This window comes from Puma concolor, chromosome A3 (assembly GCF_028749965.1).
Source record: "Puma concolor isolate L17-30 chromosome A3, mPumCon1.1.hap2, whole genome shotgun sequence".
Lineage (NCBI taxonomy): Eukaryota > Metazoa > Chordata > Mammalia > Carnivora > Felidae > Puma > Puma concolor.
The window spans coordinates 11918062-11945608 of record NC_141669.1 but is presented as its reverse complement, the minus strand read 5'-3'; the positions used below and the strand labels follow the sequence as shown (position 1 = coordinate 11945608).

Sequence of the window (27547 nt, the reverse complement as noted above, 5' to 3'; positions counted from 1 at the left end):
ACAAACACAATCATGAATAATTCAGGCAGTCAAGAAAAATGTATTCAGGGCCAACCCTCAAGCTGGGTTTATGGAGATTAAAAAGCCATTGTTCCTGTCCACAAAAATTACAGTATTTTGGTTTTGTAGTTGCCTTTTGAATTCTTGAATTATTGGTGTTATTTGAGACTCCCTAGGTGTCCCCAGACTGAGGACATGAATGGTAATCATCATCGTAACATGAAACACCGTAATTTCACTGGTCTTGCCCCCAGTTGGTGACGTAGGACCCCCAGCCATTTTGTAAACTCCCCTACCAGATACTTCTGGGGAGCCCCAGAGGTGTCTTATGCATGTTGGCAAACAACACCATTTCTTTTAGATGCTGCCAGTTGGCTCCCTTTGGAGCCACTGTTGATCCCCTCTGTGTGGTCTGCACATCTGAGCCGCGTGGCTGTTTGTGGCAAAGCTGGGGAGAATGCTTTCCCCCATGTGTGTCCCTCTGTAACATTCAGAGAGTTTCATTTCAGAGAATTTGTCAGACAAGACACCCCGAAAGACACTTACAAACACCAAGAGTGCTAGCTAAAATATAAAAGCAAAAACAGAACTTTTAAAATAAATGGGTGATGGGGTGCCTGGATGGCTCAGTTGGCTGAGCATCAGACTTTGGTTCAGGTCATGATCTCGCAGTTTGTGAGTTCGAGCCCCATGTCGGGCTCTGTGCTGACAGCTCAGGGCCTGGAGCCTGCTTCGGATTCTGTGTCTCCCTCTCTCTCTGACCCTCCGCCATTCATGCTCTGTCTCTCTCTGTCTCAAAAATAAAAAAATGTTAGGGGCGCCTGGGTGGCGCAGTCGGTTAAGCGGCCGACTTCGGCCCAGGTCATGATCTCGCGGTCTGTGAGTTCGAGCCCCACGTCAGGCTCTGGGCTGACTGCTCAGAGCCCGGAGCCTGTTTCAGATTCTGTGTCTCCCTCTCTCTCTGCCCGTCCCCCGTCCATGCTCTGTCTCTCTCTGTCCCAAAAATAAATAAAAAACGTTGAAAAAAAAATTAAAAAAAAAAAATAAATGTTAAAAATTTTTTTTAATAAAAAATAAATAAACAAAATAAATGGGTGAGTTTTCTCAGAAAGCGGAAGAAACCCTGAATCTTGGCAACAGGCAGGAGAATTTGTGGAAGAAGCAGTGAGGTCATCAGCTGCCGGAGGGATGAGTTTTGACTTCAGGGCAAATGATAGCGGTGTGGTGGGATAGAGAAGCTGGGGTCAAAGCCTCAGGCCCGTGAGGGGAGGGGATATGGAGTATCCATCCATCTAAATGACCTGTGATTAGCAACACTATTACAATAAAATCTCCTAACCCAGAGGCAGAAAGCAAACAAACTTGTCCACTCAGCCTGGAATCTGAGTGGATATAAAAGTTTCCTTTGAGAACTTGTGGTCACAGTTGGCCTGAACTTACAGTATTTGTAACATGTGAAATAATTCAGAATCTTAATTTAAAGTGGACCCAAGTCCCACAGGCGCCTTGCAAAAATGAAGGCAAGTCTTCCCAGGGGAAGGCACCATCCAACCCAGGTTTCAGAAAATGCTCACAGAATGGATTCCAAAGCATATGAGCAAACAGTAACACACACACACACACACACACACACACGCATGCACGCACGCACACACAATGCATAAAGAACCAAGTCACCATGAGCAAGAGTCAGCAGGAAATTTTAAAAAGGTCCTTAAAGACTTTAGGTATTAGAAATATCAGGTAGAGAATACAAATTATGTTTGATGTATTTCTAAAGGTAGGATTTGGAACATAAGAAGTAACAAACTAACAAAATGGCCAGCATACTTGATTTTTAAAAGACAATGAGTTCCAGAAATAAGATATCAGTAGCAATTGAGATTAAAAACCTGGTTGGGGTGTGCCTGGGTGGCTCAGTCGGTTAAGCATCCAACTTCAGCTCAGGTCACGATCTCCCAGTTCATGAGTTCGAGCCCCACGTCAGGCTCTGTGCTGACAGGTCAGAGCCTGGAGCCTGCTTCGGATTCTGTGTCTCCCTCTCTCTGCCCCTCCCCCACTCATGCTCTGTCTCTCTCCCTCTCTCTCTCTCTCTCAAAAATAAATAAAAAAAATTTAAAAACCTGGTGGGATGATTACACATAGATAAACCTGGAAAGTGAACTACAGTGGACTGGATGAGAGATAGAAATTATACTGAATTCAGAACAGAAACAAAAATGAGATACAAGGTGGGAGAGGGAAGTTGTGACAAACAGAGGCTATAAAAGTCCATCATGCACATAGACCAATGGAATAGAATAGAAACCCCAGAACTAGACCCACAAACGTATGGCCAACTCATCTTTGACAAAGCAGGAAAGAACATCCAATGGAAAAAAGACAGTCTCTTTAACAAATGGTGCTGGGAGAACTGGACAGCAACATGAAGAAGGTTGAAACTAGACCACTTTCTGACACCATTCACAAAAATAAACTCAAAATGGATAAAGGACCTGAATGTGAGACAGGAAACCATCAAAACCCTAGAGGAGAAAGCAGGAAAAGACCTCTCTGACCTCAGCCGTAGCAATCTCTTACTCGACACATCCCCAAAGGCAAGGGAATTAAAAGCAAAAGTGAATTACTGGGACCTTATGAAGATAAAAAGCTTCTGCACAGCAAAGGAAACAACCAACAAAACTAAAAGGCAACCAACGGAATGGGAAAAGATATTTGCAAATGACATATCGGACAAAGGGCTAGTATCCAAAATCTATAAAGAGCTCACCAAACTCCACACCCGAAAAGCAAATAACCCAGTGAAGAAATGGGCAGAAAACATGAAAAGACACTTCTCTAAAGAAGACATCCGGATGGCCAACAGGCACATGAAAAGATGCTCAACGTCGCTCCTCATCAGGGAAATACAAATCAAAACCACACTCAGATATCACCTCACGCCAGTCAGAGTGGCCAAAATGAACAAATCAGGAGACTATAGATGCTGGAGAGGATGTGGAGAAACGGGAACCCTCTTGCACTGTTGGTGGGAATGCAAATTGGTGCAGCCACTCTGGAAAACAGTGTGGAGGTTCCTCAAAAAATTAAAAATAGACCTACCCTATGACCCAGCAGTAGCACTGCTAGGAATTTACCCAAGGGATACAGGACTACTGATGCATAGGGGCACTTGTACCCCAATGTTTATAGCAGCACTCTCAACAATAGCCAAATTATGGAAAGAGCCTAAATGTCCATCAACTGATGAATGGATATAGAAATTGTGGTTTATATACACAATGGAGTACCACGTGGCAATGAGAAAGAATGAAATATGGCCCTTTGGAGCAACGTGGATGGAACTGGAGAGTGTTATGCTAAGTGAAATAAGTCCTACAGAGAAAGACAGATACCATATGGTTTCACTCTTATGTGGATCCTGAGAAACTTAACAGAAACCCATGGGGGAGGGGAAGGAAAAAAAAAAAAGAGGTTAGAGTGGGAGAGAGCCAAAGCATAAGAGACTCTTAAAAACTGAGAACAAACTGAGGGTTGATGGGGGGTGGGAGGGAGGGGAGGGTGGGTGATGGGTATTGAGGAGGGCACCTTTTGGGATGAACACTGGGTGTTGTATAGAAAGCAACTTGACAATAAATTTCATATATTGAAAAAAAAATCCATCGTGGCTCTCATGACAATGGTGAACAGGCAATATTTGAAGATGTGATGACCGAGAAATTTCCTATATGTGATTAAAACAAATGAATGGATCAGGGAAGAAATGATATCCCAAACTTCTGAAATTACTCTTCATGAGACAAAGTGAGATGGGAACTCAGTATGTAGTGTGTGCGTGGCATACATGTGGATGGATGTGTGTGTGTGAGTGGCATTAGCTAAATGATTATTGTACCACTTTATTCAAGTGGGAGGATTTTCTCTTTATTCTGGTCTATGTTTTCTTACTATTCTGTTCTTCCCTGCCTCAAATTGATAGTTTTCAAAATTTCCTTTATTCCATTTTCTAGTTTGGAAGATATGGGTCTTCTTTCTTTCTTTTTTTGAATTTTTTTTTAAAAGTTCATTGACTTATTTTGAGAGAGACAGAGACAGTGCAAGTGGGGGAGGGGCAGAGAGAGAGAACCCCAAGCAGAGTCTGCCTTGCCATTGCAGAGCCCGAGGTGGGGCTCCAACCCACGAACCCGTGAGACCATGACCTGAGTCAAAACCAACAGCCTGATGCTTACCTGACTGAGCCACCCAGCTGCCCAACTTTTTAAGAAAATGTATAATAACCATATGTTTTCTATCAAAATCTAAAGTTATTTAGTATTAAATCCTGCTCCCAAATTGGGAAGAACTTTACCACACTATTTATTGGACTTCCTTTTCCCATTTCCCTTGGTCGAGCTATCTAAAATTGCAGACTTGTTTCTCAACTTTTATTACAAAAGTTTTCATACATAGAAAGTTGAAAGAATTTTACAGTGAGCATTCATATTCCTACCACTGAGATTCTATCATTAGTATTTCCACAATTGTGTTATTACATCTTTCCATTTATTTAGCTCAATCCATCCATCACTTTATCTTATTTTTTTGATGCTTCCGAGTATATTACAGATCATCCACCTTTGTTTTTAAAGTTTCTTTATTTTGAGAGAGAAAGTGTGGGTGGGGGAGGGGCAGAGAGAGACGGAAAGAGAATCCCAAGCAGGCTCCACGCTGTCAACAAGGAGCCTGACACAGGGCTCAATCCCATGAATCGTGATATCATGACCTTAGCTGAAACCAAGAGTTAGATGCTTTAATTGACTGAACCACCCAGGCTCCCCTACCTTTGTTTTTAAACCAAATAAAGCAAAATAGCTCGTCTTACTAGTAAGTCAATATTGACTTATTTACTAATATAAATTATCTAAATTAAATACATTTAATGTATCTTTTTTTTTTTTTTTTACCAATTTATTTGCTCACCTCTCACACTTGCTGCTTATGTTTGCGTTTGTCACTGTAGGTGGGTCTGAAAGGCCTCTTCCCAAGTTGGTTGTTCCATATGATTTGTGAGCAAGGAAAATGGGGGCGGTGGGGGGGAATGGCCTGTGTGAATTGTGTAGCAAATTGGAGTAAAGGATCTTTAAGTAAAGGGCTGGAGAGTTTTTCTTACCTGATACCATTTATGAACTTTATGATGTATTTGGCTGCCAAGAGATGTTATGGCGGACTTAGAATAGTTTTAGAAGAATAAACTGGGTTTCTGCAAGTTTTCTGGAGGAAATAGAATGTCTTGAGTTGCACTCAATATTATTTTATTATTACGACTACAATTCTCGTCATAAAGAGCTAGCTTACTATTCAGTCAAGCACAAATATATGACACCTATTACAGGTTAGCATTTAAGTGTCTAAATTCAGTTCTATTATGCAATTTCAAATTAAAAATGGAAGCAACTTCGTATGATGTATTAATCTCTGATTTTTAATATGCAGAAGCATAAAGGGTTAAATGCTGAATCGTTAATGGCTTTTGGAATAATAGGCTTTTTAGCTGATAGAAACTACAAAATGAATATCAGTTAATGATCGCTCAACATGGAAAAATTAATAGGAAAAAAATGATTCCTTTACATAAGATATTGTTACATAACTTTTGTCTGATTCTAAGGTAGAAATGTCTATGGCTATCAGCAAAGTGAAGGGGAATTATATTTTAGTTCATCTGAGGTGTAATGATATGATGTAAGGGTAGGAAGAAACAAAAAAATTTTTTTTAAGTAGGCTTCATATCCAGGGTGGCGCCCAATGCAGAGCTTGACCTCGTGACCCTGAGATCAAGACCTGAGCTGAGTCAGATGCTTAACCAACTGAACTACCCAGGCACCTCAGAATGAAAAATTATTTCCTGTTTTTTACCTTCCCCTCAACAAAGGCTTATAAAAACATCAGATTGCTTCTCTTTAAAATGCCTATCTTGGAATTGTCTCAGTTTTTATTTCAATCTTACTTAGCAGCTCACAGAGTTACTATCTGTGTTAGTTATTTGGAAAACATAATGTGCTTTGAGAATAACTTATTCATGATTTAAACCATCTTCAAACCAGGCCTGGACTCTCAGCTAAATTAAGAAGTATGTTGGATGATCATGGTAGCATTTGGCAAACAAAGTCTAATACACAATATATTTACTTTCCCTAGCGACAGAACAGGTTGACAATATTCCCATTCCACATGTTGGTACTTGTCATTCAAAACAACGCATTTCCACTTTCAACCATCTAAGGGCTCCATCTATACCCTGGTATATGTGCTATGGTGTGGGGAAAAGTGCACAGGATCAAGACCTGATGAAGTGTGTTTGAATTTTGGATCTGTTGTGATCTAGGATTGTTCTGAGCTTCAGTTTTTCATGAGGATGAGAGTTTTATAAGCCATGAATACTATCAATGTATTCATGCAGTAATACCATTTATATATTATTAACAACTCAGAAGCAGCATTGCAGATATCCATATAGTAAATATAGATTCTAAATTAGATAAATCTGCAAGTTCAGTTGGTAGAAATGTTGAAAGACGTGATTTTAATGTGTTGAAATTCAACTCAAATTAACTTAAGATGAATGCACTGGCTCACTTAGCTAGGAAGACAGGAGTACACAGATGTCACTTGTTTCAGGCATGTTTTTTTTTCAACGTTTATTTTTTTTGGGACAGAGAGAGACAGAGCATGAACGGGGGAGGGGCAGAGAGAGAGGGAGACACAGAATCGGAAACAGGCTCCAAGCCATCAGCCCAGAGCCTGACGCGGGGCTCAAACTCACGGACCGCGAGATCGTGACCTGGCTGAAGTCGGACGCTTAACCGACTGCGCCACCCAGGCGCCCCATGTTTCAGGCATGTTAATATCAAATGAAGTCTTTATCTCTCTGTTTTGTTTTGTTTTTTTTCATTCTCACTGGCTTCATTGTCTTTCCATGCAGATAGGGTTTTGTGTGTGGTAAGATGACTGCTAAAACTCCCAATTTGTGTCCTTCAAACTCTGTGATCCAAAAAAGAAAGGTGCTTTTTCCTCCATTTCCATTTTAAATCCTTCCTTCCTTCCTTCCTTCCTTCCATCCATCCATCCATCCCAGGGAAGAATTCTCTACCCAATGCTTGAGGTCAGAGGAATGGGGCTCTCTGAGATATGGATTGAAGAGGCAGAGTTTGCGGATTGGCAGCCCCACTAGAATTACATGACTTGAGTGAAGGGAGAGCAATTGAAACAATTATCCAAAAGCTAAAAGCTGAGCAGACGTTCTGGAGAACAGTATGGTGGTTCCTCAAAAAGATAAAAATAGAACTACCCTACTATCCAGAAATTGCATTATTAGGTATTTACCTCAAGAATACAAAAATACAGATTCAACGGGGTACATGCACCCCAATGTATATAGCAGTATATAGCCACATTATCAATAATAGCCAAACTATGGAGAGAGACTAAATGTCCATTGACTGATGAATGGATAAAGAGGAGGTGATACACACACACACACACACACACAATGGAATATTATATTACTCGGCGATCAAAAAGAATGAAATCTTGCTATTTGCAACAATGTGGGTGGAGCTAGAATGTATTATATGCTAAATGAAGAGTCAATCAGAGAAAGACAAATACCACATGATTTCACTCATATGTGGAATTTAAGAAACAAAACATAGGGGAAGGGGGGTAAGAGGAGGAAGGGAAACTAACAAGAGACTCTTAAAGGTGGAGAACAAAATGAGGTTTGATGGAGGAGGGAGAGGGATGGGCTAGATGGGTGACGGGGATTAAGAAGGGCACTTGTTATGATGAGCACTGGGTGTTGTATGTAAATAATGAACCACTGAATTCTACTCCTGAAACCAATACCATACCATATGTTAAGTAAAATTAAAAAAAAAAAAAAAAAGAATGGTCGCTGTCACTACATCAGTCACACTAAGAGAATCAGGAAAAGAGTCTTGCTGTACTTATGAAATACACACACCCTCTTCACTCTATCACAACTCTCTTGCTCTAAATTAGTGTGCCCATCATCTTAGTTTGCCCAGGATAGTCCTGTTTCATTCCTATTTTCCTAATAGAATTATTAAAATCATATCTTTTCATTCTCAAAGTGTCTCAGTTTGGACAATTAACCAGACAGTTACTGAAAATCAATTAGCACTTCGGCTCGAGCCCCCCATCTGTCTTAAATCATCCTGATCCTTAGACTCAGCTGAACTTTGATTTGAACTTTGATCACTTCTCTGCCTTTCTTGTCCACCCCAGTGTCTGATGCTCTACACTTGGAGCTCTTCTCAGGACATACAGAACATATTCTTTCCATTTTCTTTCCTTTTAGTGATCACCTCACTTTCTCTTTCCTGGGCTTTCCCAGATATTAAATAGTGATGAAGAGGGCTTCATAACCTGCCTACCTATCTGCTCAGAGCATCTCTGGGAGTGGAATTTCCCCTCTGGAAATTGCTCCGAGTTAAATGTACAGTCAAATAATGTAGTTTCAGCCCATGCTCTTTGTTTCTTCAGAATAGAGGCTTGCATGGATCACTTAGGCATGGCCTTATGTTTCCTGTTCTGTTGTATAAGCTCGGGCAAGTGGGGTCGGGGTGACGATGGATAATGCAATTAATACAGTGCGATGATGCCAAAAGAAACACATTTTCTTGGTGATATGTTTGCACTTGTTCTCTTCACACACCAGCTGAGAAGGAAGCACCTGTGTCAGCTTGGCCAGGAGCCCCCTGGCTGCTTGTGTACTTGATCAGGTGGAGGTCATGAAGGGCATGGATGAAACAGAAAGCAGTCTCATTCTCTGCCCAAAATACTCGGATTAGAGGGGCGCCTGGGTGGCGCAGTCGGTTAAGCTTCCGACTTCAGCCAGGTCACGATCTCGCGGTTCGTGAGTTCGAGCCCCGTGTCAGGCTCTGGGCTGATGGCTCGGAGCCTGGAGCCTGTTTCGGATTCCATGTCTCCCTCTCTCTCTGCCCCTCCCCCGTTCATGCTCTGTCTCTCTCTGTCCCAAAAATAAAATAAAAAAACGTTGTAAAAAAAATAAAATAAAAACAAAATACTCGGATTAGATAGGGAGGAGTGGATAGCCCTGGTGCCCAGACTTGGGAGAGGGCAGGACTGAGGCCGCGCAAGTTCAGGGACCACCCTCACTGTGCGTTCTGAATAAATGGAGCTCCTACCCCTTTGTATTCTATTGCATACAACATCTGCATGCACATGTCTGGTGTCTGCTGCTCTGAAGAAAAGTACTTAGGGGGAAACAACATATAAAAAAAGGTTTGGGGGGAAGTTTTTCATTTATTCAACAAGTAATATGTATTTTGTCTTGCGCTCTGTGCCAGGTGCTGTTAATATATTCTGGGGGATGTGGCAGGGATGTATATAGTGTGTGTGAGATGATAGAAAATACATGTATTGATCTCTGCCCCTGGTTCCTAGCACAGAGCTCCTAACATCCTTATAATTTCTTAAATGATAATACTAGGAGTATCTCTTGTTCTAATATTTGTCTTTGACTCTGTCCCTAATCCAGGGCTCCTAAAACTTTGTAAATTCCTAAGTGATAAGAGCATGAGGAGTGTCTTTTGTTCTAACAAAAGTAAGTCTGAGTGGGCCCCTGGATGACTCCTCAATGGCAGCTGGTCACGAGAAAGACCAAGCTATGATTAGAAACTTGGAATTTTCGGCCCCATCCTCCATTCTTCAGAGAGAGGAGAGGAGCCGGAAATTGAATTGAATTAATAATTGATCATGCCTCATGAGGAAACCTCTATAAAAATCTCAGTAGTCAGGGAATTGGAGAGTTTCCAGGCTGATGAATACAACCACACTGGGGGGGGGCGGTGATGTACCCCAACTCCAGGGAACAGAAGCTCCTGCACTCAGAACCCTCTGAGATCTCGCCCTATGTCTCTTCATCTGGCTGTTCATCTGTATCCTTTATCACATGCTTTAACAATCTGGTAAACCGAGGTGTTTTCCTGAGTTCTGTGAATTGCTCTAGCAAATTAATTGGACCTGAGGTGGGGGAGGTGTCTTTGGAATCTCTGATCTATAGCTGGTTGGTCAGAAGCACAAGTGATAAGGTGCTCCAATGGCATAATTGGTTAGCATGCAGTACTTACACAGAAGCACAGGTGATACCTTGGGCTTGCAACTGGCATCTGAAGTGTATGTTTGGGAGTGTGTGTGTGTGTGTGTGTGTGTGTGTGTGTGTGTGTGTTGGACAGGGGTAAGTCTTGTGAGATTGAGCCCTTAACCCGTGGAATCTGATTCTATCTCTGGTTTGATAGTGTTGAATTCCTGGAGACTTTGCTGGTCTGAGAATTGCTTGATGGTGTGGGGAAAAACCTCTGCACATTTAGTAACCAGAAGTGTTGTGTGTGAGTAGGAGGCTCGCAGGGAAGACACACGTAGTAGGGAAGAACTGGATTTTCCCTACACAAGTGAAAAGCTGAGTTTTTTCCATTTTAACATCTGTATGCATATAGTAGTGCACTCTGTTATGGCGGAGCCTACATTTTAGTGAATGGGGACAGACAATAAACAAATACAATAAAACACAGTATATAGCGTTTTGGGTGATAAGTGTTACGGAAAAAAGCAGAGAAGGTTACGGGAGATCTACAGTTCAGAGCAGGTGGTTGCAAATTTAAAAACGAGCAATCAGAATAGGCTTCAGAGATAAGGTGACATATGAGCAAAAACTTAGAAATAAGGGAGAGACACAGACAAATACCTGGGAGAAAACCTTCTAAATAGAGGGGACAGCCCACGTAAAGTCCCTGCAGGGGAAATGTGCCTGGTGTGTTCAGAAGGAGAGAGGCCCCTGTGGCTGAAGGTGGTGGGAGGAGGGGGGAGGAGCAGGAGAGGAGATGAGAGGCAAGGGGGGCTGGTAGGTGAAATAGGGCAGGCTTTAAGGTCATTTAACTTGGAAATAAATGGGAGGCCTAGGCTTCCCAGCTGAGGCTTTTAATTGCATTATTGCCTAACGCATCTTGATGGATATTGTGCAATTTAATTCCTGCAGGAAATGTGCAGTATTTGTGTTTCTTTTGAATGTGAGACAGGCTAATTCCTTGCACACTGTACATTCATTAGGTTTACAATAAGCTCTGCTTTCAAGTACAGGGCTTTCCACATAGAGGCACTTGTTAAATGAATAAATGAACAAACGAGGCTGGCATTTTAGCTCCCTCCAAGTAGGTTCTCAATGTATTATTGCCAGTTTCTTGCCTCCATGCCCTTTTCTCACTTGGGCTCTATTCAGCTGCCTGTGCTCTTTCAACTGTATATTTTTCTGCCTGTCTTCGCCCATCCCATTTCTGCTTGCTTGAGACGCTCTCCCCAAACCTTCTTAATTCTGCCTAATATTAAAGACCCAGGACAAGCTCCACTTCCTCCGGGAAGCCGCTCCAGACTCTCTGAACTTTGTTGCCTTTTCTGAGCTCCTATAGCATTATTCGTCTGACAGCAATCATTGGCTTAGTATCTACCGAGTTGCATCATTTTTGGTGTTTATTAAAAAAAAACAGTTTGCACTCTTTCTATGCATTTGCCAACAAATACACGAATGAATGTTAGCATCTTAGGGAGATACTTTCACCATTTTTGTTTTATAGAAGCTGGCTGGATACGAGGGGCTCAGACTTGGCGCATCTGACGCAGATTAATAAACAGGCAGTGCACCGGGACCAGGACCTAAATCGTACTCCAGACAAGCCAAAGTCACCGTCCTTCCTATTCATTAAAGGGTTAATCTAGCACTTCCTTTCCACGCCCAGCTCCACGCCCAGCTAACTCCACCCCTCCCAGGGAGTCTTAAGCAGCCGCGGTGCAGGAAGCTTGTCCTTGGCGGGATGCCGTAGTGGCCCTGACCCGGTGGCTCAGTTGCCCCGCGAACATGGCGGCCTTCGAGTCAGCGCCGGCGGTGAATCCAGGCGCCGCGGAGGCTGAGGAGGAGACGATTCTCTATGACTTGTTGGTCAACACCGAGTGGCCCTCGGAGACAGAAGTGCAGGTGAACCAGGCCCCTCCAGAGCTGCGGCCAGCATGGCGCGGACGCTGTCCGGGCAGAGCCACGTAATCTAGAGCCACGTAGGGGAGTGGAGCTGGGTGGGAGGGGGAGCAAGGTTCCGCCGCTTGTACCGTCGCCTTGGCAACGGCACCGCGGGCTAGCTGGGGTCTGGTTCCGCTAACGCAGGGGTACCTGAGATCCCTCCTGGGCTCCCAATTCTGTTGTCGGGATAGAACCTCGGGCTCTGGGTCTCAGTTTCATTGTATTTGGAGGGGGAGGCACAGCGTTGGGACTCCAGGGTCTTTCTGCTGTCTGGACTCTGGGTGGTCCTTTCAGGAAGGCGAGGCAAGAGCTGACCAGGGCTGAGCCTCATCTGCAGCGGGAGAACTTTCCAGGACCCTACAGTCATCTCAGCAGCTGGAGGGCCGCCACTGAAACCTTTACTCCTTGGGGCTGAATTGCGCCCATTCCTGTGTACTTCAGTAAAGAAGCATTTAGTGTGCTTGTATGTCCGTCCGTGTCCCAAATACCGTGTTGGGCGCTGGGCACAGGAAGGTGAATAACTTTTGTGGTGCCTGCAGTCTAGACTGGGGCCAGTCCAGTAAACATTTTTCATCACTTAGCGTAATTGCGCTGTGCTGGTGGTGTGAACAGAATGCTGCCAGAGGGAAAAGTGAGGGGGTGCTGATCCGCAGTTAGGTTTCCTGCTAAAGAAGGGGTTCTAGAGGTTGGTAACCTGCGCTGGACCTTAGGGTCTGCAGTCATTCCGTAGAGAGGGGCCTCTCAGCGCAAGGTGAATAGTAGGGGCCAGGAACCCACATTTATTCAACACGTTTTTTGAGTGCCTAACTTGTGCCAGTCATTATTTTCGACTCAGAGGATGCAGCAAGAGCCAAAAGGACTTTTATTAAAATCAGGCAGTCCCACCATATGGATTCTTTTTTCACATCTTTCCTGGGTGTTTCTTTACTGGAGAAACTACTCATTTTCCTATAAAGTTTGTAGTTTTTCTTTAACCTCCTTCCCCCTTGCAGTTTCTGCTTGTCTTGAATAATGTATTTTTTAGGCTGGCAGAGATCTGCATACATACTACTGTTTTTCGAGTACAGTATTTACTTTATGTTTGTCTTGAACAAAGTGAATATTGTAGGTCCTGCAGCTAGGATGTTGTTGCTGCTGTTATTGGTTGAACAAATACTGGTTTTGACTGCGTAGCACCCACTGGTTAATTACAGGAATGTTTCAGAATGCTTAACATTTTAAATTGATTAAAAAAAGAAGCAGAGTATCAGCTTACATTGAAACCTCGGAGCACTTTTTTTTTTTTTTGGTTCTATTGATTTCAGCTGTCTAACTTCAAGCTCTTGGAAGGGCAATTGCATCTGATTCATCTTTATAACCCTCCCCGGGACCAAATTGTGTCTTAACTGCAAAGCGGATAATCAGTTCATGTTTGTGGAATGGAATCATTTTTCTGTGCTGCGTTTTATTCATTATTTGTTGCTTCTGCTATTGTTTACCCTACTCGGTTTAGTCTATACTTAAGGAACTATTTAATACAGCAATTGTATATCAGTGTGTTAGTAGGATTTCCTCTGTGGGCCTACAACAAATAATAAGCTTGCCTCCCAAGATACGAGTTTATTAATCCGTATGACCACTTTTCCAAGCAAAACTTATTTTAGGCCACTGTAACCCACCCAAATAGCCTGTGCTGGACTGGCAACTAGTATGGTCTTGGGCTGGTGTTTTGCTGTTTGGTGTTTGAGGGGCACTTGGGTGGCTCAGTTGGTTAAAGGTCCGACTTCAGCTCAGGTCATGATCTTGCAGTCTGAGTTTGAGCCCTTCATCGGGCTCTATGCTGATGAGTCAGAGCCTGGAGCCTGCTTCAGGTTCTGTGTTTCCCTCGCTCTCTGCCCTTCCCCCACTCATGCTCTGTCTCTGTCTTTCAAAAATGTATACATGTTAAAGAGAAATTAATTACGTGATGTTTGGTATTTGACTTTCCATCTTGAATCTTTGTATTCCCTAGCAAAGTTTGTGCTGACAAATGCCTATAACTCCACTGTGCTCAGTTTTGCTCCCACTGTTTTCAGTCCTGTTTTTCCTTCTTTTGTCTCTGAATAGTAGTTTTTAAATACTGGTAGCTGTGCCCTGTACTGAGCATTAGCAAAAGAATATAATTTTACATGTTGTGTAAGTATCACAAGAAAATTCTCAAATGTGATACATCATTCTTTCCAATTGCAGTCTAGAGGCAACCGAAAACATGGTGCATCCTTTATCATCACCAAAGCAATTAGAGGTAATGGAGCTTATTTATTTTTCTCTATATAATGATAAGAGCAGATAATTTTTTTCCCATTTCATTTGTAACTTTATTGTTTTTGAAACTTTAGGAGTTTTAAAAATGTTCTTTAGACTTATAACGGAAAGCCTGATAAAAGTGAATAGCATACATGTTACCTGAATTTAATTTTTTATATGTATGCATATTAATTATGTATGATATATGGGTATATAGGTGTATATGCCGATATATATGTGCATACACACATTTTTAATGCAGTTGAGAGCTAAAATATGGCTTAACTTTAACCATTATGAATGTATTCTAGAAGAAATGAAGAAAATCAAATCCAGTATGGGTCCCAGAGAGTCTAGATATTGAAAGTGAAAAGACAATGACCAGCTGTTTTAAGTGGTTTACACGATATTTCTGCTACATCTGGCCAGAGTTCTTCAGATTAAATATTTTATCAACCAGAGCATTCATGTAACTGTTGGCAGAGTTTACATATACATACGAGCTCACGGTATCAGAGCAAGTCTTCAGCACTTGTTGCTAAACTTGTGCTATGGGGACTTTATGTACATTTATTGATACAGTCTTTACCAGACCAGCAAGGTAGGTACTGTTATGACTTCGTGTTTTTAGATGAGGAAACTTGCCCAGGATAATTCATTTGGAATTTGACTGCATGCCTTTCTGCCTCCAAAGCTCATCCTCGTAACGCTGGTGAATTTGAGCTACTTACACAGAGAAGATTCAGTTTCAAAGGAGTCGAGTACTTGAAATTAACTATTTTATCTCCTGATAAAGATTATTTTCTGATACAAGTGCTAGCATATTCAGTTTTCATTGTGACTAATGTTTTGAAATTTTGAAAGTTTAGAAAATGTACCCAGGTGATAAAATTCATTTAGAGAAATTTAAAGAATATGGAAAACCACAAACTTGAATGAACAATTTCTCATTTTACCACCCAGAGAAAACCTGTTGCCCTTCAGATCTTTTTCATTGCTACACATCTACATGTTCACATACACATACACGTTTTATTTTTTTTCAATTTTTTTAATGCTTATTTATTTTGAGAAAGGGGGTGTGTGTAAGCAGTGGAGAGACACACAGAGAGAGAGAGACAGAGAGACAGAGAGAGAAAGAGGGAAGCCCAAGCAGATTCCATAGTGTCTGCACAGAGCCTGATATGGGGCTCGATCTCACAAACTGGGAGATCATGACCTGAGCCGAAATCCAGAGTCGGATGCTCAACTGACTGAGCGACAGGTGCTGCCACACATACACATTTTGATAGGATCATATAAAACATTATTTGTCAATAGGATAGTTAACCTTAAAAATAAAACTGTCAGTTATTTTACCAGTAAAAATGGGTTTATTCAGGAATAACAGAATTGCAATTCAGGACATGCAAGTTACAGCAAAACTACAGCCAAGTTCAACAGAGGAGGGGAACGTTATTTTCTGGAGGAGGAAGTAGTTGTGAGGAGTTGTTTTGAACTAAAAAGCCATTGGAGAAAAGAGTTCTGGGTGATGATGGTTTCTCATTGCCTGAATTGCAGAGGTAGTCGATTTCTTATTGGCGATGTGACAGTACATCTCTTCCTTGTTGGGGCCTGTAACAGGATATTTTCTTGTTGATGACTCTTCTGTTGAGGTCTGTCTGATGCTTCTTGTAGTTAATGTCAAGTGGTACTGCTCTCCCTTCTGGCCTCCTGACTCGACTTAAGTGAGGTGTCCCTTAATTTTCAGTGTGTTAGAGATTTGTGTCTGCTTGACTTCTGCATTTTAGGTATTATTTTTTAAAATCTTTGCTACAAAATATAATAGTATCTTAATTTTTGTACAAATATTTTGGTTTTAAAGGGTGGTTACTGTGACTTCTACTGTATGGTTTTATTAAAGCCTGTTCAGTGAAATTTACATCTCAAACCACCTTTACTTTTTTATACTGTTAGAAAATCCTTCAAAGTTTTGAGTAACAAAAACTTGGGCCTTAATATAAAAAAGTACATGATATTATAAGAGTTACAGTGCATATTAGATTATATTCCCTTATTTTAAGAATTTTGTTCTACATATTTTGTAATGACTCAGCAGTATATTTTAGGTGTATTGTTGATGAAGCTATTTGAAAGTGATTCCTAAAGAATAGCTGATTCATATTTGGTTTTGCTATTTTTATTACAGATCGTTTATTATTTTTACGCCAATACATCTGGTACAGGTGAGTGTCGCTTCAGAGAATAGTATGAATGTCAAATACAAATATTATTTATGATTTGAGTTTTCAGAATTGAATCCCAAATTGTGATACAGATGCTGACATTCCAGTGAATAAAATAGACCTTCTCAAACATTTGATATAGTGACAAGGTAGCTCAGTTGACTTAGGGTAATTTTTGTTCCTTAGTCCTTATTAAGACTATCTCGGGGTGCCTGGGTGGCGCAGTCGGTTAAGCGTCTGACTTCAGCCAGGTCACGATCTCGCGGTCCGTGAGTTCGAGCCCCGCGTCGGGCTCTGGGCTGATGGCTCAGAGCCTGGAGCCTGTTTCCGATTCTGTGTCTCCCTCTCTCTCTGCCCCTCCCCCGTTCATGCTCTGTCTCTCTCTGTCCCAAAAATAAATAAACGTTGAAAAAAAAAATTTTTTTTAATAAAAAAAAAAAAGACTATCTCAGGATGACTTCTGCTTTCTCTGAGTATTCTCAGCCTTATCTTGAATGCCCACATGATGTGTCTGTAGCTTGGGGATCTTTTTAAGAACAATTTTGTTTTTTACTGGATCAACAACTCTTGTGATCAGTATTCAGTTGCTGTGCATGGGGGGGGGGGGCAGGGGGTCCTTTATGTTTCTGTTCTTGGGGACTTTTTAGTTCTTTTTAGTGTTAAGGATGTTTTAGGAATGGTGCAAATTTTCAGCCTTAAAAGAAACAAATGATCATTCTGACAAATGATACAGGTCTGCTCTTAGATAGGTATATAGGGATTGTTTTATAGATTTATTTAACACAGATTTTTTTTTCCCTTAAGGACATTTAATCTTAAACGCTCCAGAGATAATAGAGACCTTTAGCTCTTCTCTAGGATTAGCTCTGATGTTTTTTTGCTTTGTGTGTGTGTGTGTGTAAATTTAATCTTGTTTTTTAGGGGCTGTGGAGTATGATAGGGTAAAGAGATGAGAGTGGAGGGAGGGGCAAGGATGGGAGAGGAGTTTAGAAGTAGGCTATTTTTTCCTGAGCTCACTGGGTGATCTAGCTTGCTAGTCCTGAACATCTTTGGGAAGTGTGGGCAGAAAATATCCAGATAGGCCAGTGCACCTTGAAGTGATTGTCTAATCTTCTGGAGGATATGTTTTGTTACTTTCATAAGTAACGTGAAGTTAACTGAAAAAAGTTCAGTTTTTGCTCTTTCAGTTTATGGTAATTAAAACTAAAGGTTTTGGGGCCAATATTTGTTTCAAGTGGCTTTTTCTTTTAAAGTTTTTTTTTCTCTTTTAAGTATGAAATATTACAAACAGAATTATAGATACTGTAAGTTATAACAGGTTTATTATATTATCTACTTGTGTAGGCACATATGCCTCCACGTGATTTAGGCAGTTGTTTGCTCCAGATAGCCTTCTCTCTCTTTGTGCAAAATGTTACAACTTGAGGTGCCCCCCCCTCACTTCCCTTGGAGAGGATGGATATTCTTCTCTTCCATCTGTTGATGCTATCACTCACATGCGTGTTTCCTATCTTTGTTACGGTATTTGTGTAACTACCATGGTATTAAATATTTTGTGTTTTAGAAATGAATGCAAGTACACTGAACATATAGTACTGATATATATGTATATATGTATTTTTTAACTGGTTTTAAAGTTTGTTTATTTTGAGAGAGAACAAGAGAGTGTATGCGAGTGGGGGAGGGACAGAGAGACAGGTAGAGAGAGGATCCCAAGTGAGTTCTAAGCCACCAGGAGCCCCATTACTGACATATTTTATTTATCTAAAACAAGTATTGTCATTTTATTTTGTTTTTAAAAATTTTTTTTTGAGAGAAAGCGCAAGTGAGTGAGGGGCAGAGAGAGAGAGAATGAGGAGAGCGAGAGAGAAAAGCGGCTTGAGCTCATCCCATGTGGGATTTGAACTCACAAACCATGAGATCATGACCTGAGCAGAAGTCAGATGCTTAAAGACTGAGCCACCCAGGCGCCCACCGATATATTTTAATTACAGATCTTTTTAGCCTACTTTTTTTGCTTTCTATTTTACACAATTTTTGTTTTGTTGTTTTTTTTTTTTTCTTTCACTAGCTTGTTTTCTTTATTCTTTTCCACCTATTGTCTTGATTTCCTCCTGTGTCACTCTGTCACTCTTGCTTTGTTGTATCTGCTCACGCACCCGCGGTGGATCCTTCCCTCCTGTCTTTTGTGAATGATGTTAGTGTGAGCTTCCGCTTAGCTACTCTTGCACCACTTGAGTGAATTTGACATCGCGGTCTGATCTTGCATGTAGTAAAGGCTTGGGGTTTTGTTTTTTCACAGGGGAGTTCATTCCCATGCCCCCACAGACCAAATTCTAGACTCAGATGAGCTTCTAGAACACCCTCCCCCCCTCCCCTGGGGTCCTGGGAGGCTCCGGCTCTTCCGTCGACGTGCAGTCTCTGATGGGTGCTGGCCTTCGCAGGAGTCTCCCTTCCAACTCCTGTTCTCCCTGTGCCCCGCGGCTCATTTTCTGTCGCAGGTGTTCCCTCCTGATTTCATATCTGTAGCCAATTCTAACTTTAAGTTCCCTTTTCATTTCTAGTGCTTGGAGATTTCTCTTTCTTTCTTAAGAAATTTGTTACCGTTGAGTCAGAATTTCTAGGCAAGCATAGAAGGAAAGGTTTCTTACAAGCTCACCTCTGCTATGTTACTGGCATCATCCATAACCTTTCCTTAGAAAGCTTGTAACATTTATACTTTTGAATATACCACCATGTTTTTCTGGAAAAAGAGTTATGTACCTGGTCAGAAGTTTCAGATAAGCAATTAGTAACTTTGGGTTTTAGGTTTGCCCATATTCGAATTTTATATTTTAGTGGAAAAAAAAAATCCTCTCTTGTTATATAGATCTGTATGCTTTTTATAACATTTATCTACTTATATGTATTTTTTCTGATTAGATTTTAAGTTGGTTAATGTGTTGTTTCAGCCCTGTGCCTTTTTTGCTCCCTGATGGACTGGTTCGCTTGGTTAATAAACAGATACATTGGCATTTGGTACTTGCAAGGTAAGGTATTAAAAATTGATACAGTTTTCTTTAGTGGGGTTAGCACTTCAGTTTCGTTATGGATATTGGGGTCCTTTTGTCTTGCATTCTTGTTTGTTTTTTATTGTATATAAATTCCTTTTACATATTATTTGTTACATATTATTTGTGTCTCTTCAATGAATTCCACTGTATTGAATCACTTTGTGCACACTTTGGTACCTTTTATGCTCGTTTAATTTTGAGGTCAAAAGTTGGATAATTGAAGGTGTGAAAAAGATAAAAAATAATTTTTAACTTCTTAGAATAATTTCATCTTTGAAGACGGCTACAAATATTCACGTAATTTTTTTTTTTCCCCTCTCTATGAAAGCAATGGAAAAATTTTGGCTGCCGTTCAAGATCAGTGTGTGGAGATCAGGTAATTGTTAATATTACTCCTATTCAGAATTTTCCCTTGAGAAAATTTTCCTTCATTTATGGGAACTAAGTTTTTTGAAGGGCTTATTTAAAGGGCTTTTGCTCTTAACTCCCATAATTTTGTGGGTTGGTGTCAAACGGCAACTTCTGCCAATTACAGGACAAAGGATGCTTTGTTAGAGTCACATGGTCTCCTTCCCCAGATCCCTCCCTTCTCCCTTGGGCAGTTTTACTTTTTCAGTAGACCAGGCACATCTTCAGAACTCTGGGAGTCACTCTTGGTTGACTGGTCACTGCTAAGTCCACTAAAACAGATGCTCAAGAAGGTATTGAAAAAGTAGGGGCCGCCTTGCTCTGTTGGCCTAAAGCTGTACGTGGAATGTGAGTCTGCAAGACGAAGAGTACGTATTACTTGAGACCAGTGATATTCTCTGTCCTTTTGAGACATTCGTCGGTATTATATACACATTTGAAAGTCTTCTCTAAGCTGAGCTTTTCATGTACTTTATTTTTTTTTTAATTTTTTTTTTTCAACGTTTTTTATTTATTTTTGGGACAGAGAGAGACAGAGCATGAACGGGGGAGGGGCAGAGAGAGAGGGAGACACAGAATCGGAAACAGGCTCCAGGCTCTGAGCCATCAGCCCAGGGCCTGACGCGGGGCTCGAACTCACGGACCGCAAGATCGTGACCTGGCTGAAGTCGGACGCTCAACCGACTGCGCCACCCAGGCGCCCCTCATGTACTTTATTTTTAAGTAATATATCAGTTGTGAAAGAAGTAGCAACAACAGAAAGTAACTCAGGAAAACTAGTTAATTTTTTTTTTTTTTTTTGGAAATTAGCACTAGCAGACTAAATGTGTTGAACTTCTAAAATTCGAGGCTACTTCTTTCTGCAGGCAAGGCCCGACTCTTGGTTTTCAAAAAATAAGTAAGGAGATCAGAATTTTAGGATATCGGTCAAAACTTTTTACTGATACTTCATTATTTTTGATTAAACATAGTATAACGTGCATTCAGTTGTTCCCACCCTGGTGCTAGCTTTTTGTGCAGTTTCTTTCTTTTTCCAGTTATTCAAACAGAACTGGACCCCTCACCTTTTTGGGGAGTGGACAGAGGGCTTGCCCCCATTGGGGCATTGACTTCAGATGGGGAGGCTTCGTTTTGTGATCCCTCTTGAAATCCTCGGATGGAGAGGATTGGCACTAATGACAGGCTTTCAAAACTACATTGTTTGGGGCGCCTGGGTGGCTCAGTCGGTTAAGCACCAGACCTCGGCTCAGGTCATGATCTCATGGTTCGTGGGTTCAAGCCCCACGTGGGGCTCTGTGCTAACAGTTCAGGGCCTGCAGCCCACTTCAGATTCTGTCTGTCTGTCTGTCTCTCTCCCCCTCCCCTGCTTGCACACGTGTGTGCACTCTCCCCCTCTCTCTCCCCCTCTCTCTCCCCCTCTCTCTCCCCCTCTGTCTCCCCCTCTGTCTCCCCCTCTGTCTCCCCCTCTGTCTCCCCCTCTGTCTCCCCCTCTGTCTCCCCCTCTGTCTCCCCCTCTGTCTCCCCCTCTCTCTCCCCCTCTGTCTCCCCCTCTGTCTCCCCCTCTGTCTCCCCCTCTCTCTCCCCCTCTCTCTCCCCCTCTCTCTCCCCCTCTCTCTCCCCCTCTCTCTCCCCCTCTCTCTCCCCCTCTCTCTCCCCCTCTCTCTCCCCCTCTCTCTCCCCCTCTCTCTCCCCCTCTCTCTCCCCCTTCTCTCTCCCCCTTCTCTCTCCCCCTCTGTCTCCCCCTCTCTCTCCCCCTCTCTCTCCCCCTCTCTCTCCCCCTCTCTCTCCCCACCTCCCTCCCTCCCCCCGCCCCCAGAAAGAAACATTAAAAAAAAACTGCATTGTTTAATTTGGCATGGCTTTAAAAAACAGACCCTTCTTTTTTTCACAGCATCAGTGAGCGTCAAGCTGGCACAGTTTTGAACTTGGCACTGCTGGTAGAAATGGGTTCGCACTTGCTCTCCGTGTGCTGTAGTGACGTGTAATCTGTCTGAGATGTGTACTTGTGGTGTGACTGTACAAAAACAGCTGTTAGTTGTCAAAACCTCCATCTTTCTCCCGTGAAATGAGAGCATCCGTGGAATGATTTTAGGTGTTAGGGTCAGAATGTGCGTGTGGGGATGGGATTGATATTTGGGCCAGTGAAGAGGAGTTTGACCGGGGGTCTCTAGAGCTTGTTGATAACATTTTTGATGAAAGGAATAAAAAAATCATTTGTTTTTATAAAAGGATTTGCTACTGGATTGGTAGAGTGTAAAATATTTATAAAACTTGTACATACATCCAGCTCTAGGAATTCATTCATGTAGGTGGTGATCGAGATGAGGGGCTGAGGGAGGATTTCCAGGCAGCCGAAGTGATGCTCATCGAAATCTTGGTCATCTGGTCTGTAATTTGCAAAAGCTTTTGGTCACATTAGTGTATCTGAGGTCTCTTACATGGTAGAGCATGAATTCCACCAGGAAGCCTTTCAGGAACATACTTCCTATGGATCCTCCCCTTTACGCTCCTGAAATAATCAACACAGTACTGTACTTTGTGATAAGATAACACCGATGACGTTGGGCACCCTTGCAAGTACTTCACAGGTGTTAATTCATTTCATCCTTGCAGAAGCCCCGTGAGGTAGCTTTTGCTATTTTTTTCCATTTTAGAAATGAGGAAGCTGACACAAATGGTTAAATTTCTTTCTTGAGGATTTGAAGTCTGCTGTCCCAGCTTCGGTCTTCCTGCTCTTATCCAGGAATGCATACTACCTTTTGGTCGCGTTGTTTAGCCATGTATGCTTGTATTTTTACATGTGGGTTTCCCCTGGTCTAGTTAGCGCCGCTGCTTTGCACAACCCCAGGGTTGTCCTTTCCTCAAAATTCAGTGTGAATGGGCTCTGGTGTCTGTGAGTCCAGCTACACTGTGTGCCTTGGAAGCAGGCCCTGTCTGTTTTCCCGAGCACTGGATATTTCCTTGAACATAATCGGTGCTTAGTTGACGTTTGCTGAATGAGTAAGGTGTTTGCGAGTGGACAGAGGCAGCAGACGCGGGGAGTGCCTCACCGGGTATAGTCCGCTGACTGCTCAGCCTTGGCAGTCCGTTCCTTCTGCTGAATTAACAGACACACACAGTTTGTAGGGACCTGAAAGGAGAGTCTGAGCGAAGATGTGGAGTCATCATTAAAGGAAAAGGGGTGGGGTAGATCCTCAAAGTAAACCCTGTCAACGGTGGCCGAACCTGAATACTTAAGACCTTTGTTCTTGCTCTTCCACGTGTATTTTTTTTTTTTTCAACGTTTATTTATTTTTGGGACAGAGAGAGACAGAGCATGAACGGGGGAGGGGCAGAGAGAGAGGGAGACACAGAATCGGAAACTGGCTCCAGGCTCCGAGCCATCAGCCCAGAGCCTGACGCGGGGCTCGAACTCACGGACCCCGAGATCGTGACCTGGCTGAAGTCGGACGCTTAACCGACTGCGCCACCCAGGCGCCCCTCCACGTGTATTTTGTACTCCGGTGTGAAGAACACGTCCGATGCAAGATTGGCGCAGTCGTGATAGGAGTAGGCCGCTGGAGTTCGGGAAATACTGTTGATTGTATTAGACTATGAGTGATAACTCTAGTGTCTGGGGTCCTTATTCGTTACTTGGAAGCAGTCATAAATAGCAAATGGCAGGGAAAAAGATGGAAAGCTGAAACACATGTTAGTTTTAGTTTAGAGAGAGCCCTGCCTTTTGTAAGATCGGACTAGGGCCGCTGCGTGTGTGTGTGTGTGTGTGTGTGTGTGTGTGTGTGTGTGTGTGGTGAGTGGCAGGTGGCCCCAGTCACTTGCTCTTATCTGGCACACCTAACCTGCTTGTGTGTGGGGCTCATGTGGATGGAAAGTGACTTGTTGTGAATTGCTACTTTAATCTGTAATTTGGCAGTAAGTAGGTATTATGTGGCTAATGTGTGTTTCCTTTTTTCCTAAATAGTGAGGTAACAATTTCTTATGATTATGGGCTGTTACAAATATGGGAATTAGGAACCATCACAGAACCCAGTAAAAAGCATTAAAATAAGGGACTCTTCTAAAAAAGGCACCTGCCCCCAAATTTGCTTAAGTGAATACATTTGTGAAGTTTTGACAAAACCAAATTTATGTCTCTCTCCTTCACCTTTCTCAGTGAAAGAGCAATTATTATTTGTGATGATCTGTATTAAGGATGAAAGAAATGAACACTGACTTAGGTCTAGTTTGTGCTAATTTATGCATAATGTCTTCTTTAATCCTTCCCTAAGCAATGAAGGTGTTATTACCCATCCCATTTTATTGAGAAGAAGATGAAACTCCTATAAATATTTTGTCCAGGTTACCCAGATAGAGCTGAAATCAGGTCAGCTTCACTTCAAAGACCATGTTCTTCTCTCTTCCATGTGGAGGCTGAATAGTCAATTTCTTGAGGAAGTTTATTAACATATTTATAATTGGCTTTTGTCATAATACGGTATCTTAATAAATAGCTAAAAATATTAGTGTTTAAAATTTGTTTTAAAAGTAATGCTTAGTCACTTTACCAATATTAGAAAATAGTTAAGTATTCAAGAAAGAAGAACTACAAATTACAGTTCAGCCAAATGTTGTATGTTCTTTGGAATTTTTCTGTGTGTGGGTGTGTGTGTATGTGTGTGTGTATGTGTGGGTAATACTTAGTCTAACAATACTCTGCATTCTATTTGATATGTCTTCTCTTGATAAGTTTTGAAAATTATGAACATCTTTCCATGTCACATATAGTAATTGCATAATATTTCATTGAGTGCAGTTGGCAAAATCTAATCTTATACTGGGTATATTTTTCTCTTTCATAAGTTAGTCTCCATGAATTTCCTTGAGATCTGTGTGTATCTGTAATTATTTCCTAGAGATAACTTCATTATAGAAATTGAGGCAATGGATCAAATGACCGTAGACGTTAAGGTTTTAGATAATTGTTACTAAATTATTTTCTAGATGGTTTACCAACTTTTCATTTTTGAACATATAATAATTAAACTACTTAGGCATATATTTCAAGATCACAGATTTTAAATAGGTCACTGGTAACAAATATGGTCACTTATTAAAGCTATTTGATTTATTAAAAGCAAGACCTTTTTTTTTCCTCTTAAAATGTTTATTTTTGAGAGAGAGCGGGGGAGGGGCAGAGAGAGAGGGAGACAGAGGATCCGAAGCTGCACTGCCAGCACAGAGCCTGATGTGGAGCTCGAACTCACGACCATGAAATCATGACCTGAGCCGAAATCAGATGCTTACCCGACTGAGCCAGCCAGGTGCCCTGATCTTTTTTCTTAAGTGATTTAAACTTTGTAATATGATACAGACCGTGGTTCGTGACCAAAATCAATCTGTGGAGCTTTAAAAAAAACATTGTTTCTTGGATCCCATTCCATATTTGCTGAATCAGAATCTTTGGGGAGGGGGCCAATGTCTCTATTGTATTAAAAGACCATGCTTAATCTCATTCTTGTATTGCTGTATTCTAGGTATAGCTCCATTTCTGGTGAGATAAGGTTGGGAGAAAATGTCGCCAATGTAAGGGTCTTGTTTGAGCACAAATCCATGTCTGAGAGAAGGACTGGTTTAGTTTTGTGCAGACAAGTTGTCTCTTGTATCATTTTTGTGGGGTTTCATAGTACGACAAAATATGTTGTGATGGTGAAACTATTAGCTTAATTTTATACATATTTTGCAGGTCCGCAAAAGATGATTTTACATCCATTATTGGGAAATGTCAAGGTAAGAGTTTCCAAAATATTTACAAAATGGAAGTTTCAAAGTTGCACCAGTTAATAGTATTTCTTAAAAGTCAGAATAGATGTTAAATATTAACAAAGATTGTTGTGACTTTATTAAATACTTTTAAAACATCTTAACTGATTTCTCTTACTGTCTTAAAATGTTTTGCTTTAGTCCATTTTGGACCATTTTGAAGAGATGTGAAATTGAAGCTGTTTTTAAAATAAAAGTCTGTGCCAGTTTTGGGATAAAGTATTTGTGTCCCTAATCTTTTTTTTTTTTTTTTTTTTGACTTTTTAAAAATTTTAATCTCTACATTCAGTGTGGGTCTTGAAATCATGACCTCGAGATCCATGAGTCACATGCTGTACTGACTGAACCAGCCAGGCACCTCTAGTCTTTTATTTTGAATTCAATGCAAAAAAAAATGCATAAGTCAAGTGTTGGAATTTACTCATTCTTCTGGTGACGTATTCAACACCAATTACTATCCTTTACGTATATGAACCATTTTGCGGGGTACTAGGGATATGATTGTGAGCAAAAAGTCACTGTCCCCTACCTCATGAGGTATATAGACACTCAAAATAGAAGTACAAACTGTGACAAATCTGATGAAGGAAAAATACAGAGCAGAGTGAGAGTTTAACCGGGGCTGTGTGACAAGATTGTTAAGAAAAAGTGACTTTGGAAATCAGCCTGAAGGATGAGTAGAAGAGTAGCCATGGGGCGTGTTTCTTTCTGCAGGAGCAGGAGGAAAAGGCAGAGGGAACCTTACAGGAAGAGAAGAATTAGGAGGACGCTAAATTAGGAGATAAATGCAACCACCATGTATGTTTTACTTGACCTGCAGTTCCATCTGTCTGACCTTGGGTTAGTTAGTTTGTGTAGTAGTTGTAGGAATGAGAACGATGGTAATCGTGGTTGTTGCGATGGTGACAACAAATATTTATAGTGTCCTTACTCTGTGCCAGCCACTGTATTTAGGGTTTCACTTACATTTTCTCATTTAGTTGGAAGAACATGGTGTACATATTTTATCTTAAAGTAACATTAGGGTAAAATAAATCCTCGACAACGAAAGAAAGCTAGGAGAAGGAAGACATGAATAGTTTTGAAATCTACAAAATACTGGTTATATCGAGGATTTTCCCCAACGTCCGCAAGGAAATGCTTAAGCTCCTTGTCAGATGCACCCTCAGTAAGTGGCTCAGGGCGAGTTTCCTTCTCATTTTTGCCATTTTTGGCCATGCACATCGGTTCTGAAAATTAAAGATCATATGTTTGGAAAATGTTTTCAGTTTTCATATGAATGGCGATATTCTGTTAGTATGTCAGAATTGCTCTAATAACTTTATAATTCCACGTATGCTAGTAGGAAAGGTAGTAATAGAGTTCTTACGGAGTTGTCTTTACAAATAGTATATATTACAACTTAAAAGCAAATGTGACATTGCCTATTTGTTTATATAAACTTATTTCTCCTTCTAATAGTCTGTTCTTTGGCTCTGTTCCCTAGATTGTCAATGATACCATTAGCTGTACCAAGCCAGTAATCCTTTTTCCTTCTTTTCTTTTTCTCCTCCTTTTCTCCTCCTTTTTCCTTCTCTGTCTTCTTTGACAAATATTTATTAAGCTACTACTGTGTGCCAGACACTCTTCCTGGGTGCTACATGTGAAGTGAGGAGTAAGCCTTAGACGACCTGGATTTAAGGGTTTGTAGTCCATCAGGGGAAGAGACA

The 27547-nt window shown here is 41.4% G+C and overlaps 1 protein-coding gene across 4 annotated transcripts in view; it reads left to right on the top strand.

The window, feature by feature from the left end:
* Window positions 1–27547, top strand: part of NBAS (NBAS subunit of NRZ tethering complex) — a 367149-nt gene that overhangs the window by 12519 nt on the left and 327083 nt on the right. For 2 of the 4 annotated variants that reach the window (XM_086700059.1, XM_086700058.1), the window contains exons 1-6: window positions 11859–12049; window positions 14297–14351; window positions 16542–16578; window positions 19530–19607; window positions 19960–20007; window positions 25762–25805. In XM_086700059.1, the coding sequence (XP_086556185.1) occupies window positions 11933–12049; window positions 14297–14351; window positions 16542–16578; window positions 19530–19607; window positions 19960–20007; window positions 25762–25805 (379 nt within the window). In that variant the 5' untranslated portion in view covers window positions 11859–11932. Of the gene's footprint in view, window positions 1–11857; window positions 12050–14296; window positions 14352–16541; window positions 16579–19529; window positions 19608–19959; window positions 20008–25761; window positions 25806–27547 lie in introns of those variants that run through there. The other 2 variants (XM_086700061.1, XM_086700060.1) reach the window with 2 other exon arrangements.